Below are 18,160 nucleotides of genomic sequence, written 5' to 3'. Positions count from 1 at the left end.
TATATATATATATATATATATATATATATATATAATACACCCACACACACTTGAGAGTTTATATCCTGACTGACTTCAGGATGCTTCGATGTCTCCCTAGATGAATTGGAGGCAGGCAGGAGGAGGTCTGGAGATCTTTTAGATTCCATTCCTACTCTGTTCTAACCATAGTACTGTAGCTGCATGCATTTACCCTCATTAGATAAGGGCAGTTCTGTGTTTGGTCGGTTATAACTGTAGATTTGTATGATATGGTAACTCAATAATATAAATAAACACTTTTCCCCCTCAGGACCTGAAGGAGCTGAGTGGTTTAGTCACAGAGTTCTCCCTGCTTGTCCATGTGAGTATAAATACTGCACTCTGCAGACTTCTTCATACTTTAGCACTGCGTGCATTTCTCCATCTACATGTGGGCACAGTTAGCCATGTGAACGAACTCGCTGTGACAAAAGTTGCTTGCCTGTAGCGTTTCCAGGAAGTTGTGTGTGTAGTTGACCGATGTGTATGCGTGTTGCCTGGAAAGACTCCTCTGAAACAAGGTTACACAGATCAGCCCGGGAGTGCTGCTGGGGCCCCAGAGGCCGTCCACCGAGGTAAGAGTGGAAGAGAAGAAGGAAGGGAGGGAGCGGAGATTTGGGGGAGGACAGCAGGTCGTCACGGGGGAGAAGAGGGAAACGAGGGATACAACAGAGCAGGTGGAGAACAGACGGTTCAGATTATCACTATCCTCAGGGATGGATGAGAGGCTGAGTGGGGGAAAGATTAACAGTGAAGGAGAAAGTGAAGATGTAGTTAGTGTGAAGAAAAAAATAAAAAACAGGCAGCTATATCGAGGAGGAGTGGGGGGAGAAAGAGCATAGACATGTTGCAGTGCCTCATGGGTGAAAGACGCTGTTAGAGGAGCAATATTCCAGCGTTCAGTCACAGTGGAAACTGAGTGAGTGTGTGGTTGTGTTTTTGTTTGTGTCTGCACACACGTCATGTTAGAGACTGCTCCGATGTTTTTGAGCTTCTCTGTTCATCTCTCTGGTTTTCTTGGTCTCTTTTAGGGCTTTGTGTTATGTATGTATATATATATATATATATATAAAGCTGACACAGGCACGATTAAATAATCTGTTAAGTGAGCCAATGCTTATTTAATCTGTAATGGAGTTATCATGTTTTATACACTTTTAGTTTACCCAACATTTTTTCTAAAGTTCCAGTAAAGACTCGTGAATACAGTCCAGCAAAGTTTTACTTAATACTTACTTACTTATTATTTTCTAATAAAGAAGGATGTTCAAGTCAAGCGTAATTTGTGAAAAGACTTTTGGCTCAGAGTGAGCAGGTGAGAGGAAGATGAGGAGAAAAAGGACGGTGTCTGCTTGTTGTTTGGCCACTGTGTCCCTCCAATCCTCACATGGAGAGAGACAGCTGCCACTCTGAATATTTCATGAGATCTACACAATGGCACACATTTTACACACAAACAAACACACACGGTATGACTAATTCCCAGTAAGATCTTCCATGAATGACACCCTCCACACCTATCTCTTGTGTTAAACTTGCGCCGTCAAGCAGATTTTGAACTGGGAAAAAAAAAAAATCTCTGCACACAACAGGTGGTGGCCCTTTCACACGTGCGTGCATTTGTGTCAGTGCTTGATTATGAGTGTGCGTTAATGTCTACTGGTGTTTGTCCGTCCCTCCCTCCTCTACGCTTCAGTCCCAGCAGGAGAAGATTGACAGCGTGGAGGACAACGTCAACACGGCCGCAGCAAACGTGGAGGAGGGGACCAAGAGCCTGGGGAAGGTGTGTGTGTGTTTATGTCCTGACGATCAGATGTGTGTGTGGTGTTTTGGAGACTGGGAGATCGATGGCACTTTGCCTCCCAGCCATTCCACAGCATTTGTCCCTATTGATTCGTTCGAATCAGGGGAAAGCTGCAATTAAGGAAATAGAGAGAGAAGAGGGAAAGATGGGAAGTGGAGTGGAGGAGGAGTGATAAAGAAGTGGGATAAGAGCGTGAACAAAAGAGGGTCTGCTTTTGTGTGCGTGTGTGTCTGCGCGCGTGTGTATGTGTGTGTGGGGGGGGGGGGGGGGGGGGTGAGTAGAAGTTTTAAGTTTTTCAGGAGCTGCGTTGTCACACTGTTCTCCACTGAGTGTAAGTCAGACGAGTCACTGCCCTTCTCACATATTACACGCTTGAAGTTCTGAACTTTTTCCTTTGTAATACACAAAATGAATCACCTGTTTGTTTGTTTTGTTCTAAAATTGAGCTCACACTAGTTGAAGCATTTTGTGTGTGTGTGTTTGGTTCTGACCACACTGAAGAGCTAAAGGTTAGCGTGAGTGGGTCCAAGACCAAAGTAGATTTCTGCTTTCTTAAAACAACTTCACTCTTTGAAACATTTTATCTGTTTGTGTGAGCACTATTTTATAAATCTTGGAAGAGAACTTAGAGAGGTGGAGGTATGCGTTTGAAAGAAGAGGGGTGTAAGTCAGCCGTAGTAAGACAGAGTACATGTGTGTGAATGAGAGGGAGGCCGGTGGAACGGTGAGGCTACAAGGAGCAGAGGTCACAAAGGTGCAGGACTTCAAGTACTTGGGGTCCACTGTCCAGGAAGATGGTGAGTGTGGTAAAGAGGTGAAGAAGAGAGTCCAGGCAGGAGAAAAGTTTCAGGAGTGATTTGTGACAAAAGGGTGTCAAGCAAAGGTCAAAGGAAAAGTTTACAAGACACTTATGGTGTGGAGACAGTGGAACTGACAAAAAGACAGGAGAAAGAACTGGAAGTGGCAGAAATGAAGATACTGAGTCTCCTTAGGAGTGACAAGGATGGATAAGACTGGGAATGAGATCATCAGAGGTACAGCACAGGTTGAACAACTAGGAGATATTAGAGAGGACAGACTGAGATGGTTTGAACATGTCCAGTGGAGGGACAGTGGGTATATTGGTAGAAATGCAGCTGCCAGGAAAAAGACAAAGAGGAGGAGTATGACTCGTGATGGCGACCCCTAAAAAGGGAACATCCAAAAAAAGACTGCATACCAATTACAGTAATAAAAGGTTGTATCGCATGCACAGTTTTTACCATTTGCTTTAAACTTAGTGTGTTTAAGTTACAAAAACCAAGTTTTCAATAATAAATGTGCCCTAATAGAAAGGCAAACAAAGTCTGCCCTCTGTGTAAAGTCACTGGCAGATGAAGTGAGGCAACAGATGAAGGCTGAGAACAGATGAAGCAGATGAGAAGCGTTTCAGATGTTTTAACGTGTTTGAAAGCTTGTAATCTGTAATCAGGTCAAATAGTATTACACACATGCACGCACACGCAACCCCCTCATTTCCTCCATCCTCCACAACCTCTATAGCCGGAGTCCTTTTAACTTGGCTCAGATGAAATTAAAATTCCTACAACTGCCACAGGGGTGTGGGCAAGCAATGCTTTTGAACTAGATTAATTTAATGGTGAAGTGTTAATCTAGTGTGTGTGTGTGTGTGTGTGTGAGAGAGAGAGAGAAAGAGAGAGAGGATGGTCAGAGAATCGATCATTAATTGCCATCAGCAAAGAGCACCTTCCACACTGATGATAACAGCTGTAATAACACACAGTCCACAACTCTCTGATTTCTCCTAAATGAAGATAATGAAAATGGTTTGATGCAGCTGCGGCAGCATTTGTTTACATGTACACATGTGGGCTTATTTGTGTCACTTCCACCACCAGTGTGTTGGTGCGTGACCATGAAAGGATCCTGTCACGGGGCATCGTTTACTCCTAAATCTCTCAAGGCGTGTTAAATAAACTGGAGCATATCTCTTCTTTCTGTCTCTCCAGGCGGTGGGCTACAAGTTGGCGGTGCTTCCATTTGCCGGGGCGCTGCTGGGCGGCGTGCTAGGAGGGCCGCTCGGACTGCTGGCCGGATTCAAAGCTGTAGGGGTGGCTGCCGCTCTGGGTGGGGGCGCCCTGGGTTTTGCGGGTGGTAACCTGGTCCAGAAACACCGTCGAGCTCATTTGGACCAAGAGATGAAGCAAGTGACAGCGTCACCGGAGGATGAACCAGAAAGTAGCAAGGACAAATGACCGGAGTTAACCGAGGCCTCGGTGCAGACTGACCACTACAACTCTGAGCATCACTGTTATCAAGCACTTTGTAAAACAGCCTTAATGAGGAGCTGAACATGTTGTGTATGTGTGAATTATATATCTGTGGGGACAATTATAATGGTTTTATACACGTAATGGATTTGTACAAAGGCAGCAGAGCGGTTAACTTTGACCTGTGATAATAATATGTCTTAAAATCAACTCATAAGAACCAAAATATTTGGTCAAATCATGTAAAAGTGCATTATCTGCCTTACTGTTTCCCAGATTATTAATTTGTGGGTTTTCTTGTATGTCTGTATCTCTATGTAGAAAGGAAGGCGAACGACTTATTGTGAATGAAGGTGACACTGATTTGATTTGTTTTAAAGAAATTGTTATATTTATGAAACGATTATGTACATACGAAGCACAACTGCCCTTCCAAGTGCCAGTGACCAGCTCCACTTCAGACTGGGATGTGTAAAGTTACTTTTACTGCTGCAAAATAAAAGGTTTATTTTAATCTGTCAATCATTCTTGACAGAAATAATGACTTTCACACAGTCAGACATCTGTAAAATGTTTTTTAATCATCTTTTTTCTTTTGCTTTTTACGTCTGAGATGAGAGATTTAGAAATGACATCACCTTCTCCCCCCGTTGTTCTGTTTATGGGCCGATATGTCACTATGCAGGTATTTGTTAGCCTCTACAGAAGGACAAGACACACAATACAGAGTACTGTACTCATACTCGTCTAAAACTCCACTCCCAAGGTTCTCAGAAATCAAGACTTGTACCAAAACCTCAGACATATAAAGAAACAAAATCAGTTGGGTTTTTTTTTTTAGGAACTCGTATAAAGTGTCAAGACTTAATTTCCACCGTTCACCGTATGGGTCCCCCCCCCCCATGTTGTCTTTTAAACACTTTGTAAGCTGAGTTTTTCTCTCCCGGCACCATGATGCACAGACAACAAAAACAAGTTACAAAAATTCAAGATAATGTTCCAAGAACATCATGTAGAAACATTTTGCATTCTTTTTTGATTCTTAGCAACATAGCTCGTTTTATTTTGGCAATTCAGTGCCCGGCAACTAACTTCAGGGTTTTTCAGACACTGATGGAGAGAATTTTATTTTATAATTTCAGATTTACATGGACTAAACCGAGTCAAAATAAAGAATGCAAATGATCATTTGACCTTATGTAAGATCAGGTGGGGGGGCTTATCTCATTTGACATTTAACAAGAGGCCTCCTGGATGAGCCAGCAGTCAGTCGCAGTGCAGTCTGTTTTTGATCCACTACAGAATTTAGAATAAAAGGTTAAAAACCTTTCCAACATGCATTTTTTTTTTTTTCCCATATTTTCTGTTGGTAACAACAAAAGACTAATCACACCCATATATTGTACAGTACTGTAAAAAATATATAAAAGATCCTAGTTATTTTTATAAGCACTAAGGGACATCGTAATCCAAAACCATGAAACAGACGAGGGAGAAAAGGGTTGCATCTCAAAAGGCTGGAGCAGCTCAGTCTCTTTATCTTGTCTCAAGCCTCGGTTCAAAATGTTTTTTTTATTCCTTCAGTGTGATGAGAAGATACGAAGTTACTTGAAGCAGACCTGTTATAACCATAAAGTGAATTAAACTCATTTAAATGTGGAACTAAACAAGCATTAGACGAGTGGAACTGGACCAAGAAACCGTACAACAGGAGTGGGACACGTGTGTGGACACACAACTCTGTTTTGTTCTTTGGACACAAAAGGGGAATAAAATAATGAAAACTCTGCATTTAATTTAGACCAACATTGTGATTCCAACGTAGCACAAACATATTTACACCTTCCAAGAAAATAAAAGTGAACTTTTGATGTCCCGCTGCCCACACACACATCTTTACACCCCTTCTTTTTAATTCAAAATAAAAATTGTATGTGAAAGATTTATGAAAATATAGGTTATTCCGAAATGGACTGCACATTCCTTCTCTGCTTCATGTTCTCGCTCTCTTTTTTTATCCTCTTCATTCTCTTTCTTGTGTCTAACTTGATTTCTCCAGTAAGGGTGTTGGGTGTTAACTGTTCTGTCCCACTGGCCTGTCCCAACCCTAACCCCCTCCCTGACCCCGGGGCATGGCATTGAGTTGCAGGATTGCTGCAAGGCCTTTTGGGTCACAGCTCATCACGGTCCCTTCTGAGGATGGTGTAGCGGGTCTCGCTCGGTGCCAGCTTCTGGAATGAGCTCTCTGGAGGACTGCTCGCCACTTCTCCTTCCACCTCATCCTGAGGACAAAAGTCCAGTTCAACACTAACTTTAAAAATGTGCATTAAAAAACAAACGTTCAGAGAGTCCACAGAGCGAGCTGAAGATGCTGACTGACCTGTCCTGGCGTGCTATCTGTGGGGTCAGGACCATGGTGGAACTCTCTGTGAAGCTTACCGGAGTGAAGGTCCAAAACAAACTGTCTTAGTTTACCAGGAATGCTAGTGGAGAAAAATGAGAAATAATTGTACAGTATGTATACATGTACCGGTTTGGTCAAACCAAATTGAATTTTAAACTGTTACAACCAAATTGAGATGAAAGCTGAAGCAACTTAAACAATCATAATAAGTGCCGTTAACTACCCTGCGTTACTTTAGATGCTACGCTTTGCTCGGAGTCGTGGTGTCTCTGAGCAAGACAGCTAATCCCCAATTGCTCCCCGGGTGCTTGCATAGCTGCCCACTGCTCCACCTGGGTGTATAATCCCAGGTGCAATGGATTAAATGCAGAGAACCAATTTCACCATTGTATGGGAACATAATGACGACAGCACATAGCACTTATTATTCACAGTATGCCTGAGTGGACCAAAGAATGTCTTCCATTGCCATCCTTTTCAGATTCCCAAGGCCATTGCAACAAATGAGGCAAGTTTGGATAGATGGTTTGATCAACCAATCAGATTTAGAGTTGGAGCTAATTGTGTTTTCTTTGGACTTTCCCACATATTTCAGAGTATTCTAGCAGCTCTGGTGGCTAATTTACATACAAGACAACATGTGCTGATCAGCACCTTCAGCGACACACGATGATGCAACACGTAGATTTGATCTCATCACAGAGTTACCATAATTAATGTATTCATCCCTTATTTTTACTGAGATCAAACAAATAAAAAGGTAAATTAATAAATTAGTCTAAACATTACAAATTACCTTATAGAGTCGGTTTATAGATTTGATATTTTTCACCAACCACCCTGAAAAACAAGTGCTTGTGGTAATGTATTCCACGTCTGCTACACAAGTGTTCAACAAAAAATGGACCACCCCAATATCACCAAGCTCTTTCAATCCTCATTTTGCTAGCTGTTTTTATGTTAGCAAATGGGAAATGACACGCTGAGCTCAGTTTGTCGCTTTACAGCTGGGAGCGCTTAGCTGTTTAACTAAAGCTGCCGAGGAACACTACAACTCAGGCCGTCTGAATAAAGCAATCGCAACAAATACTTTTGGACAAAAGTTTTTTTTAAAAATCATTAAGAATGACAAAGATGAATGAACTTTGTTTTCAAATAAACATAAATGGAGAGTAAAACTGTTTATTTTTGGTTGGTTTTGGTGCAAAGGCTTCAACTAGTTTCACGTGTCCATAGGGTGTCTGTGGTGGTGGGGGTACACGAGGCCCAGTTATATGCACACTTTAACAAGAAAAAAAAATTACACAAATGACGCCATTGTTTCAGGCATTCCTACACAGTCTGTCCAATACTGAGCTGCTCGAAGTACAAAGCAGGTCAGACGTAATCAACATCGAGACCAAACTAGACGTGGCAGCAGAGGATATTACTTCCTGCAGATTTATTCTTAATAAGCATAAATCAAAATCAACACCGTCTTATGAATTGTTCTCATTAAAGACATGACACATGTAACCATGCCACATAGGCATGTGTGAAAGAGTGTCAGAACAACAAACACACACAAACATGTATGTTTTTATATATAACAAACCCTCTGCTAATGTAATTACAAGCTGTGTGCCACATGCAGTAGTGATGTGATGTAATAAGGTTGTGGAGGGCTAGTCAGTCCTCCGGGCTTCTGTGTATCTGATCAGACCCTGATTGTTGCAGAGGGGGATGGGAGGTTAGTGGTGGGGGGCAGAATAAATAAGATTAAATTAGATTAGACTGGATTAGTTTAGCACTTATTGCACGTGCCAAATCATGTCACATTAGCTCCGGTGTCCTGGCTCATTCATAAAGGAGAGGTTTTAGGAGGTGTGACATTTCTCTGGTGTTCAACACACAGCAGATTATGGTGTGTGCGCGCACGTGTGTGTGTGTGTGTGACAAAACTGACTATATTATGAAGAGCAGATCTTGTTGTAAATTACATGTGCAGGTGAGTGATATATTACGTCGCTCATCATTATTAGGCAATCATTCCTCAAAAACACTTAAAAAAAAAAGGCTGAATGTGAGCTTGTTTGAAACAAGTGATTTATTCAAATACAGACGTGCAGTTGTGGCCAAGTTTTCACGTAAAGAAAAACAAAAGACAACATTTTTAATTTGCATTCTGCATATTTTCTTGGATTGCTTTGAAGATTCAGTTTTGGTGAAATCATGCAGCGAATGACAAATTTATTAAAGTTGGAAAAGACGAGAGTACTTACCTAATGTCTTGGAAGTTGGGGTAAACATACATGTGTCTGAATGAGTCTATGGCAATGACAGGACAGTCAGTTGGAGTTTTCTGAATGTGGAGCAGAGGATGGCGAAACTTATCGCAGTCCGCGTGAAGGAAGTTTATAGACCCTGAGGAGGACAGACTGAAGTAACTAACAGCACATCTAACACACTTCTAACTAAAATTTACATTCCTGACATGAACTCACCTTTCTCACTGATGAGCTGGCGAGTAACTTCCTGCTGGAACTTTTCTAAGCTTTCTGTGTCTTCTTTAAGATGGAACAAGATGAGGAAAGGTAGTCCTTCCTCGGTCAGCTCCTGGACATCAAACAGAAAACATCAAAAACAGAAAAAGTCGGGGCTTTTCTTGGGGCAGAGCAGCAAACCACAAACTTCCATGACCTGAGTGTTAGTGTAAATATACACATCCAAACACGCACATATAGTTTGATCCTAACAACTAGGGCTGAACGATTTAGGAAAATATTCTAATTGCGATTTTTTTACCTCAATATTGCAATTTAATATGCGATTAATTTTCAACGTCTTCTTCTGATGTATTTTTCAATGAACACAAACAATAAACCAATCTGCTGCAACTCTGTTTCTGCATTTTTTGTGTAGCTCAGGGATAGCAACTTGGCTAAAATGTGTGCGCGAGGGCATTCTGTACCGCTTATCCATTGTATTTACCAAAGCTGTAAACCCAGGCGTGGTCACAGTATTAATGTCTTTCGCTATGAACTCCGTTATTGCTCGAGTTATTTCTGCGTGCTGTTTCGAAATATGTTCATACGAAGTAATAGCTTCAAACAGTTCGGTCAGCGATCAGTGTCGACTGGTACTTTGCTTACTTTAAATTGAAGCACTGGTCGTTGGCATTCTAGTCATGCAACTATCGTAAATGGCTCTTTGTGGTGTTTTTTTAAGTGTTGATAAAAATTTGTGGTGTTACCTCAAGAGGTATCAACAGCAGCAAGGCAGGTTCTGCACAATGCATGTTGTGCAGCGTCTTCTTTTTTTATAGCCAAAATAATTACAAACAACGGACGTGCTGCCGCTCTTTGGAACCAAACTTTCAGATTATCAGCTTCTATCAAGCCTGACGCCATTGTGCAACCAGTTAAAGAAGCAGTGTTGACTTCTCTGCTTCCTGCTGTGCTTTGCTCCGCTCACTCGCAAGTCACGTAACCAGATCATGTGACCAGTCAAATTGCAGCCTTTGCGATTAGAAAATCTTGTTTTGTCATATTGCAGCCCTACTAACAAGTATTTATAGTAATGGACAATATCAAAAAGGAAACAAACCTCTCCATTTTCAAAGGTGATCTCTCTAACTAGAGGCACGCACTTGTCCTGAGCCCAAGCGTACGCCAGGTCAAAGTTGGTGAGCGAGCCGAGGTAGACCATGTCGGAAATGCTCTCGCCCATAGGTTTGTAGATTACGTTATCTCCACTAAAGCGCTCAGATGCTGATACAGCACTGCAAGAGCAACGATCAGAAACACAAAACTGTAAATAGAAGACCAACACTGAAGCTACAACTCTGTGAGGGCCTAAGTGTGAGGTTGTGCCTCACCCAAACGCAGCTGAGAAGGTGCAGTCATCTCGGAGGATGTTGGCAACTTTTTCATACGTGTGATAGTTATCAGAGTCCTTTGTTTCAAAGAATCCAATGATGTTTCTCTTGCTCCTCTGTTAATGCAAAACAAGCGTTTTATTCTTTGAGGTACACATTTGTATGTTATTGGACAGAATGTGTGTATTGTCCACTTACATCCAGAGTATTAACCTCCTCCACAGAGTGCAACTCTTTCACTGGGTCGACTTGCTGCTGGCGGATAAAGTCCGCGATGGCGGTCACTGACCTCTGACCCCTGTACTCCCTCTTCATCATCATCCCGTTGCGGAACAACTTCAACGTCGGATACTTGGTGATGCGGTAGCGCTGAGCTATGTCGGCTGCACGCAGAGGCAGAGGAGTTAAGCAAAGAAAGCTGGATCAATTGATGAAGAGCAAGAAGAAGGCGAGTAGAAACACATGGGGATGAGGAGCCGTTAAAGCCAAGTCTGAAACACTCTGCCCTCAGTCAGCTCTGAGCTCTGATCTCCCACATGAAAGCAGTCCATCCCCCCCCCCCCCCCCAACCCACCCACCCCACCAAGAGTAAATATCCTCACTGCACAGTGGATCAGTGAGTGTGTGCATGTGTGTGTGGCAGGTGTCAATCTCCCTGCGGGGTGTCTCTAAGCCTCCAGCCTTCACAGGAAGCAGCAGTTTTGTCATTAGTCTTCAAACAGTTTGCAGGTCATCAATAATTCTCTTTAATTTGCTTTATCTCAAAAGGCTGTGGCTGGTGGTTTACGTGCGCACGCTTTGGTGTGTCAGACATCTTTGTGTGCACATGTGCATCAAATACAGTAAGTGTGTATCCGTACACTTTTTATTGTTGTTTGCTGTTTATAGAAGAAAGCAACTTATAAAAATAACCAATGCAAACGGAGTTCATGACATCTTTTACTACTTTCTGAAGCTGAGGTCATATTGCTCCTTCACTGATAAATCTGTCTACTTGTTTTTTTTTTGTGGCTTAAACTCAACTTTTAACCGTAGCTGGCACTTTTGCTTTGACAATTTTGTTGGTAAATATTAGGACTATTTAATCATAGTAAACAGATATCACTTAGGCCTTCTTACTATTAAACAAGTGTGAATGTCTCATCTCATGAAATACAGAGAAGTGAACAAAATGGGTTTCCCAGTCTTATTGCCTTTTGCCACAAACAATATTAATATTTTAATCATTTGCATAGTAAATTTAACATAAACACAAACAAACAGCTACAAATGAATAATGTTTGTTTCTCAAGCCTCTTCTTTTTCTTCTTTCGGCTGCTCCCTTCTTCAGAGGTCGCCACAGAGAACTAAGTTGCACAAAGACTTGGTTACTTTTTACGCCGGATGCCCTTTCTGATGAAACCAGACCACCGAGCTACCACAGCCCTCTGTGTGGAGCAGAGAGCTGCTATTTAGGGCACCTGAGGGAGCAGTTGGTGGGGGTTAAGGGCCTTGCTCAAGGGCCCAGAGTAGGGCAAATGAGGGTGGAGGCAGGTGTGGGTGCTTCACCTTTCCCACTCACATTTTGATGTCGTCTGTCAAGGGAGTTGAACCAGCGACCTTCCGATCACAGGCCCACCTTCTGCAAACTCTCAAGCCAAACAAGTAAATATCGCTCTAGCTTGCATATTTATTTTAAATTGTGCATAACAGCAACAGGGGAAAAAAATGATAAAATTTTCTTGCAGCTGTAAAGTTATTGTGTATTAAGCGTTTGAGAATTTCTTAAACGCGTTGTTTTTCTGGTACAGAATGACACACGTCCACATGACTAAGACGTGTGTGAGGGAGAGAAGGCGCTGCAGAATGTGAAGCTCTGATCAACCATGCTGTTGTCACTGCAGATACTGTGTTGCTTGCTTACTGTGTAAACGCACACCGACAAGGTGCTGAGCCACCCCGTGTTTGGCCTGTTGGATTATCCACAAGGTGAACATCGACGACTTAAAAAGGGTATAATTTTTATTTTATTCGTTTTGGTGTGAATGGGGTAAAAAAAGAACGTTCTTGCTGCAAAGTGTTATCAGCAGTTTCTATTACACCTGGTTGGTCGCTGTAATCCCATCCACATCTTGAATTCAGAATAGAAAGAAGTTGTTCCAACACTAGTACGCATACTAAAAATACAGAGAACACTGCAAACACCTCAGTTAGACGCATGTACAAAAAGAGAAATGAAATTGTGACCTGTGCAGGCAAAATGACTTACAATGAGAAGTTTTTCCAACACTGACGTGATTTTTATTTTAAATTCTCCATCTCAAAAGCTTCAAAATGATACGAAGTTTGTTGAAATTTGTCAATTTATCACCTGGCCTTGCAACAAGCTACTTTTGTTTTTGAGAGTGTCAATAAGAAAATAAAAATTTTATTTTGGTCTAGAGTGATGTCAATGAGATAAAAACTAACCTGTAAACTGAGTTTATGACGCGTGTCTTTTACAACTTTCTGAAGGTCATATTGCTCCTTCACTGATATAACTGTTAACATGGTTTTTTTTGGCTTAAACTCAACTTTTAACCATAGCTGCACTTTTGTTTTGAAAATTTTGCTGGTTATTATGACTTTTTATCTGCTTTTTTTTTACTGCTACCTTCATATATCTCCTCCTACATGTCACATCATCAGTGCAGTTACAACGTGTGCTCTCAAAACATCATTACCTGCAGCGTACCCTCAATGCGAACTGAATTTGGCAAAAGGGCTTTCTCTTACTCCACTCGTGTAACACCTTGCAAATATATCTGAAGCTGTCCACTTTGACCTCTCTAAGGGATTTTACACCACTGTTAAGTTCAATGCAAAAACCAATGGAGACATGTTCCCGTTTTTAGCATCGTACCCCGTTTCATAATGCAGCTCGTTCTTGTTTTGTTTTATACCACTACTTTTATTTGCTTTTCATTTTATATAATTTTTATGACTGTTTATCATGGTGTGTATCTTATCTGTGTTTTTTCTTTTTTGTTTAAAACAAGTCTTTGTTCTTGAAAATGAGTCCTCATGACAAAACTAAACTGTATAAATAAAGGTTGAATGAATGAGAATTCTAGCTCTTATAGCTAGAAGGAGTGACACCCAGGCTTCACAATAAAACTAAATGTTATACAAAGAGATTTCCCAGCTCTATAGCAGACAGAGAAAATGTGTCTGTATGAAAGAAATTATAAGGGTTATAAGACAATGGGTTGTTTCTGAAGACACATGTCAGGTAGACACTTGAAACTTAAACAAAATTAGCTTTTCAACAGACACAAACTCACATAAAAATCCAACCGTGGGATGGATAAATGCAACTAAAATAAATGTTCTTCCAGGAATACATAACCACTGCCTTTAAGGCCAGAGTTTTAAGCTAATATATTCTTATGTTGAATAATGACAGTTATTTTCATACAAACTTAAATTACATTTTGTGCAATCTGATACAATATTATGAGATCTTGTAAGATATGTTAGTACTCACACAGTATGTGTTGAGGATGACTCTTAGTAACTACCACACCTAATTTAATATTTGCCAAATTGGCTGACTTTTAGCCTTATTTGTTTTTGCTAAGGTCCCTTTGCTGTTGTGGCCATTTTGAATAGAGTTGTCTCCAAAAGATAATAAATTGTAGACATACATCCAATGATAACTTTAGGAAGGTTCATTAAAATCTATACATTAGTTTGAGAGATTTTGAAAACACAACACACGTGAGCTCAAAGACATTTTGGAAAAGCCCTTCCAAGGGTTTGGGCTTCTGAAGAGTCGAGTCTGTGGCAGGAAAGATCGCTGACAAAAGCTCAAGGTCAAGACCAAGCCTGCTAAAGGACAAATTCCCTAACAACCTTGTGCAGTGTTCACATTTTTATTCTTAATTTAAAAATTTCACAAAGGTTTAAAAACTAAAATTCTAATTTTTTTAATTAGGAATTGTAGGTTGAGCAATAATTTTGGCTCAGAAAAATAATATTTTAAAGCAACCTGCCTAACATTGCTGAAGAGTTTATGTCCTTGAGTGAAGATACGAACAGAAACTATGTAGTAATTCACTCAATAATGTTATTATAAAACGCAAAATAGTCATACTCACCATGTTGGTCACAGTCGACTCGAGCAAACACCACTTGTTTCGTATCAGGAAACTGCTCTCTCACTATGTTTGATGCCTCCTCAAAAATCGGATGGAGCATTTGACTGAATCTACACCTGTACAAAATTCACAATAGGATATTACTCAGAGATCTATACAGAATTCAAGTAAGTACAAAAATTATGACGTAAATGGGACAATAAATATATATGTTACATAGAATAAATCAGCAAATTCTGTAGCTAAGATGACCAATTTATATTTATGACACCATCTGAAAAGATCAAATAAAAAATAAAAAAACTCAAGAGTTTTAAGAAAAACACCTACCAGTCAGCATAAAAATTCACTAATGCCACACCAGCATTATCTGGAAGGAAACACACAACCAAGAAATAATTTTATAAGATAATATACTTCTGATAATATACAAGTACCAGTATATATAACTGAATATTTTATTAGTAAAAAAATAGATAAACATAAACCATTCAGTTTTCTGTCATTAAAGGAAACTACACAAAAACAATTCTGAAAATAAAAAATGTAAAACTGAATTCGAGGTTTATGTGTAACGGAGTTAATTCAGTTCAGTTAATTTATACAGCACCATGTCACAACAGAAGTCGTCTCAGGGCACTGAACAGAAACGTTCATATACGCTATATAAAAATAAGTTGAGGAGCAGACTGCTTTGAATTTAACTCCATCACAGAAAATCCAACATTTCAATTGTAATGCGTTTGGAAAACATCCAGGAGAAAACTACAGCTTTGTTCCTCCAGCACAAAGACCAGCATGCATTTCCTTTAAAATCACATGTTTAGAAAATCATTTAAAAGCAGATTAAAATCTACATTAATTTGACTTTTTGACACCTGGTTTATGATTAGACGAAAACAGTGTTTATGTTTAATCACTTCCAAAAAAAATAAAAGCATGATCTTTTACTTAGAATATCATCAATGTTGCCTGAGTCCAGACTGGTGATTTCTGCTTGTCCTGGAGTAGAGAGGCCCATCACCTGCAGACACACATGGACCAAACGGATTAGCAGCTAAAACAAATATACATAAGTCAGTAAATGCAGCAGCATGTGCGACTTAGCTGAACACCAGGTAACATCATTCCATTCAGGCCTTAGGAACCACCATATCAACTTAATCTTCAGTCTTGAATGTTGTGAACACACACAGTGCTAGAAAGACTGGTTGAACTGAACAGAACAACATTCCCAGCTTGACCAGTCGTTTTGCATAACCATGGGAAAAAATAAATAATGCTAATTCATGTTTGTGACAACACCACAGAGTATTTTTTATCAAATTAAATATTTTCAGTAACTATCGCTCTATACACATTTTAAATAGTACACCAACATGCTAACATGTTGCCCAGCGCCAAATGAAGGAACAGACTGTGCTTATTACATTCATTTAGCCTCTTAATAATCTTTGATTAATTCATAACCGTGTAACGTTTACTGCACTTGCTTGAGTTTATGACTGGTTCCTCAGGTGCAGAAAAACAAATAACATCAATATTATGTTTTTCTGTGTGATATTGCTTGACATCTCAAAACCAGAACTGCAAGTTTAGAGGCACGCAGGCTCACTCAAAGACGATTCACCGCCTCACACAAATAACAGAAACGAGTTTGAAAGCCTTACTTTTGTTTTTCCTTTGTAAATGCATTATTCTTTAGTCAAATAGACGTCACAATTCTTCTGGACCACATACTTGGTTATTCAAATGATGTTACCTGTTGCTTTGTCCAACATCTTCAGACATAGTCTATTAGGGAAAATGAGTTGAGACATACTAAGGATAGTGGGATTCCTTTAAAGTTTAAAATTACAATTTTGTAAGAACCAGAGTTACCTAAAATACTGTGTCATGACTAAATCTACAACAATTTTCTGTTACATCTGTTGTCAGAGTAAAATGGTTAAGAGGAGGATCCAAGTTGCTTAACCTAATCAGCTATTTTTTACCAACAAAAGGGTTGAGGTCAGTTCAGGTGAACTTTTTCTTACATCATTCAATAATTCAGTTATTTTAGCTGGACTTTTGAGCCAAAAAAAATTGTTATAATGATGTGGAAAAATTAGAATGCTTTATTCAGCTCTTGTTGCAACCCTGGATTAAATAAAAACCCTACATATTATAAAACTGAAAAATTCAAGGTTATAATGAAAATCACAGTGTGAAATGGGATAGAGAACATCGCTGCTAGAGAAAGCTGCCATATACAGAGATATGAAAGTTAAAAGACATCTGTTGCTTTATTTAATTATTCTCAAAAAGTTTATTTTTTTTAACTCAAATGACACGATAGAACAAAGAGCTGTACCATCAAACCTTGCTTTCATTTAACCTGTTTCTCAGTTCTACAAGTGTAACAACATTTTTCTATATTATTGAGATGTAAAGAAGCCACTTTTGTCAAAACCTCTACATCAGAAAACGTTAAAACTGCTCTTCCATTATCTCTTTATCTGTTACCGTCTGTGATGACTCAAGATCCTCTTTAAACAGATTATAAAGAGAACCACACATTTTTAAAGCATGACACAGAGCTGGCAGACAAACTACATTCATGCAAGGAGGGTGTTTTATCCACATTTGTCTTTAATTTAGTTGATAAAATTAGGAAAATAATTATTGCACTGAGGAATGACTATTATGTTTATTATGCTCATTTCTTAAAAGACCAAAAATTATAGAATCAGTTTGCTTTTGCACAAAAACAGTTCTAAACCCAAAACAAGATTCAAGTGATTTGAGAAAACAAAAGCAAAAAAAATACAAAAATAAATAATTAGTAGATAGATACCAGTATCAAAAGATGACAGAATACTCAATCTGTTTGACCTTACAGCATAAATTTTGACGCAGCTGCAAACTGCATAAAAATGTTTTATTTTATACAGTGCTGGGATTAAATCGGTTAAGTAAAGCATCGCAGTGCATCCTAATCCTAAAAGTGAAGTATTCTTTTAGGCCAAACTGAGCTCTGTGTAGTTCCGGGTTGTCAGCCAATAGGAATGAGCCACAACAGAGGAATTCACCAACCGGCGAGCATAATTTAGAGACACACAGAGGCACATGAAGAGTACAAATATAACTTTGTACAGCCGTAATAAATGTCGAGTCCAATTAAATAGGGAGGCAAACAACAGGCTTTAATGCTGGCAATTAGCAGTTACTTATACTATCAGGGTTAGACATGTAAGCTATCAAGTTAGCTTAATGCTAACAGGATATTTGAAACCTCTCACCAAAAGTTAGTAGCAGTTCGACATTATGTTGGTTTTAGAATGCTTAAAATCATCCATGCTTGTTTTTAAGCTAGGTCTGATACCAGTTAGACATTTATCGGTTATCTAATCTAACACCGCTATCTGCTATCACCATTAGCTCGATAAATGCAGCCTACAGTCTAAACCTGAAATTAAGACGCTCACCAGTAGTATAACAGTGACCAAACGGATGTCGAGAGAGGAAGATGCTGCTAACAGTTTCATTTTATGCAGTAGTTATTGAAGGAGGTGGTGTTCTGTCTTCCCTGTCAGTCTCGACGCCGCTCTTCTCTCTCTGCAGCAGGAAACAAACGGCGAACCGATCTCACGGTGACCACGGAAACCTGAGATACACTTCCTGGTAGCGAACAAGCTTTTTGGGTAA

At 39.8% G+C, this 18,160-nt stretch overlaps 2 protein-coding genes across 2 annotated transcripts in view; one reads left to right on the top strand and one right to left on the bottom strand.

Moving 5' to 3' along the window:
* Nucleotides 1–4,436, top strand: part of stx17 (syntaxin 17) — an 11,597-nt gene extending 7,161 nt beyond the window's left edge. Inside the window, exons 5-7 of the mRNA XM_037676328.1 lie at nt 293–343; nt 1,718–1,804; nt 3,835–4,436. Coding sequence (XP_037532256.1) covers nt 293–343; nt 1,718–1,804; nt 3,835–4,080 — 384 coding nt within the window. The 3' untranslated portion in view covers nt 4,081–4,436. The remainder of the gene's footprint in view (nt 1–292; nt 344–1,717; nt 1,805–3,834) is intronic.
* Nucleotides 4,437–4,653: 217 nt separating this feature from the next.
* On the bottom strand, nt 4,654–18,082 carry erp44 (endoplasmic reticulum protein 44). The gene is made up of 11 exons (XM_037676313.1): nt 17,941–18,082; nt 15,425–15,497; nt 14,804–14,843; nt 14,474–14,589; nt 10,554–10,738; nt 10,356–10,471; nt 10,085–10,259; nt 8,983–9,094; nt 8,761–8,902; nt 6,476–6,578; nt 4,654–6,377 (listed from the first exon to the last, which is right to left on the bottom strand). The coding sequence occupies exons 1-11, from the start codon at nt 17,998–18,000 to the stop codon at nt 6,267–6,269; spliced, it is 1,233 nt and encodes a 410-aa protein (XP_037532241.1). The 5' UTR covers nt 18,001–18,082; the 3' UTR covers nt 4,654–6,266.
* Between the last annotated feature and the right edge of the window lie 78 nt (nt 18,083–18,160).

This window comes from Nematolebias whitei, chromosome 5 (assembly GCF_014905685.2).
Source record: "Nematolebias whitei isolate Nwh7 chromosome 5, NemWhi1, whole genome shotgun sequence".
Lineage (NCBI taxonomy): Eukaryota > Metazoa > Chordata > Actinopteri > Cyprinodontiformes > Rivulidae > Nematolebias > Nematolebias whitei.
This window is presented reverse-complemented; position numbering and strand designations above follow the sequence as displayed.

Coding starts and splice junctions, on each gene's coding strand:
- erp44 (XM_037676313.1), bottom strand. CDS start 18,000: ATGAAACTGTTAGCAGCATCTTCCTCTCTCGACATCCGTTTGGTCACT. Junction 10,472..10,553: donor AGGAGGTTAATACTCTGGAT/GTAAGTGGACAA, acceptor TTGCATTAACAG/AGGAGCAAGAGAAACATCAT. Junction 9,095..10,084: donor TCACCTTTGAAAATGGAGAG/GTTTGTTTCCTT, acceptor TTTGATGTCCAG/GAGCTGACCGAGGAAGGACT.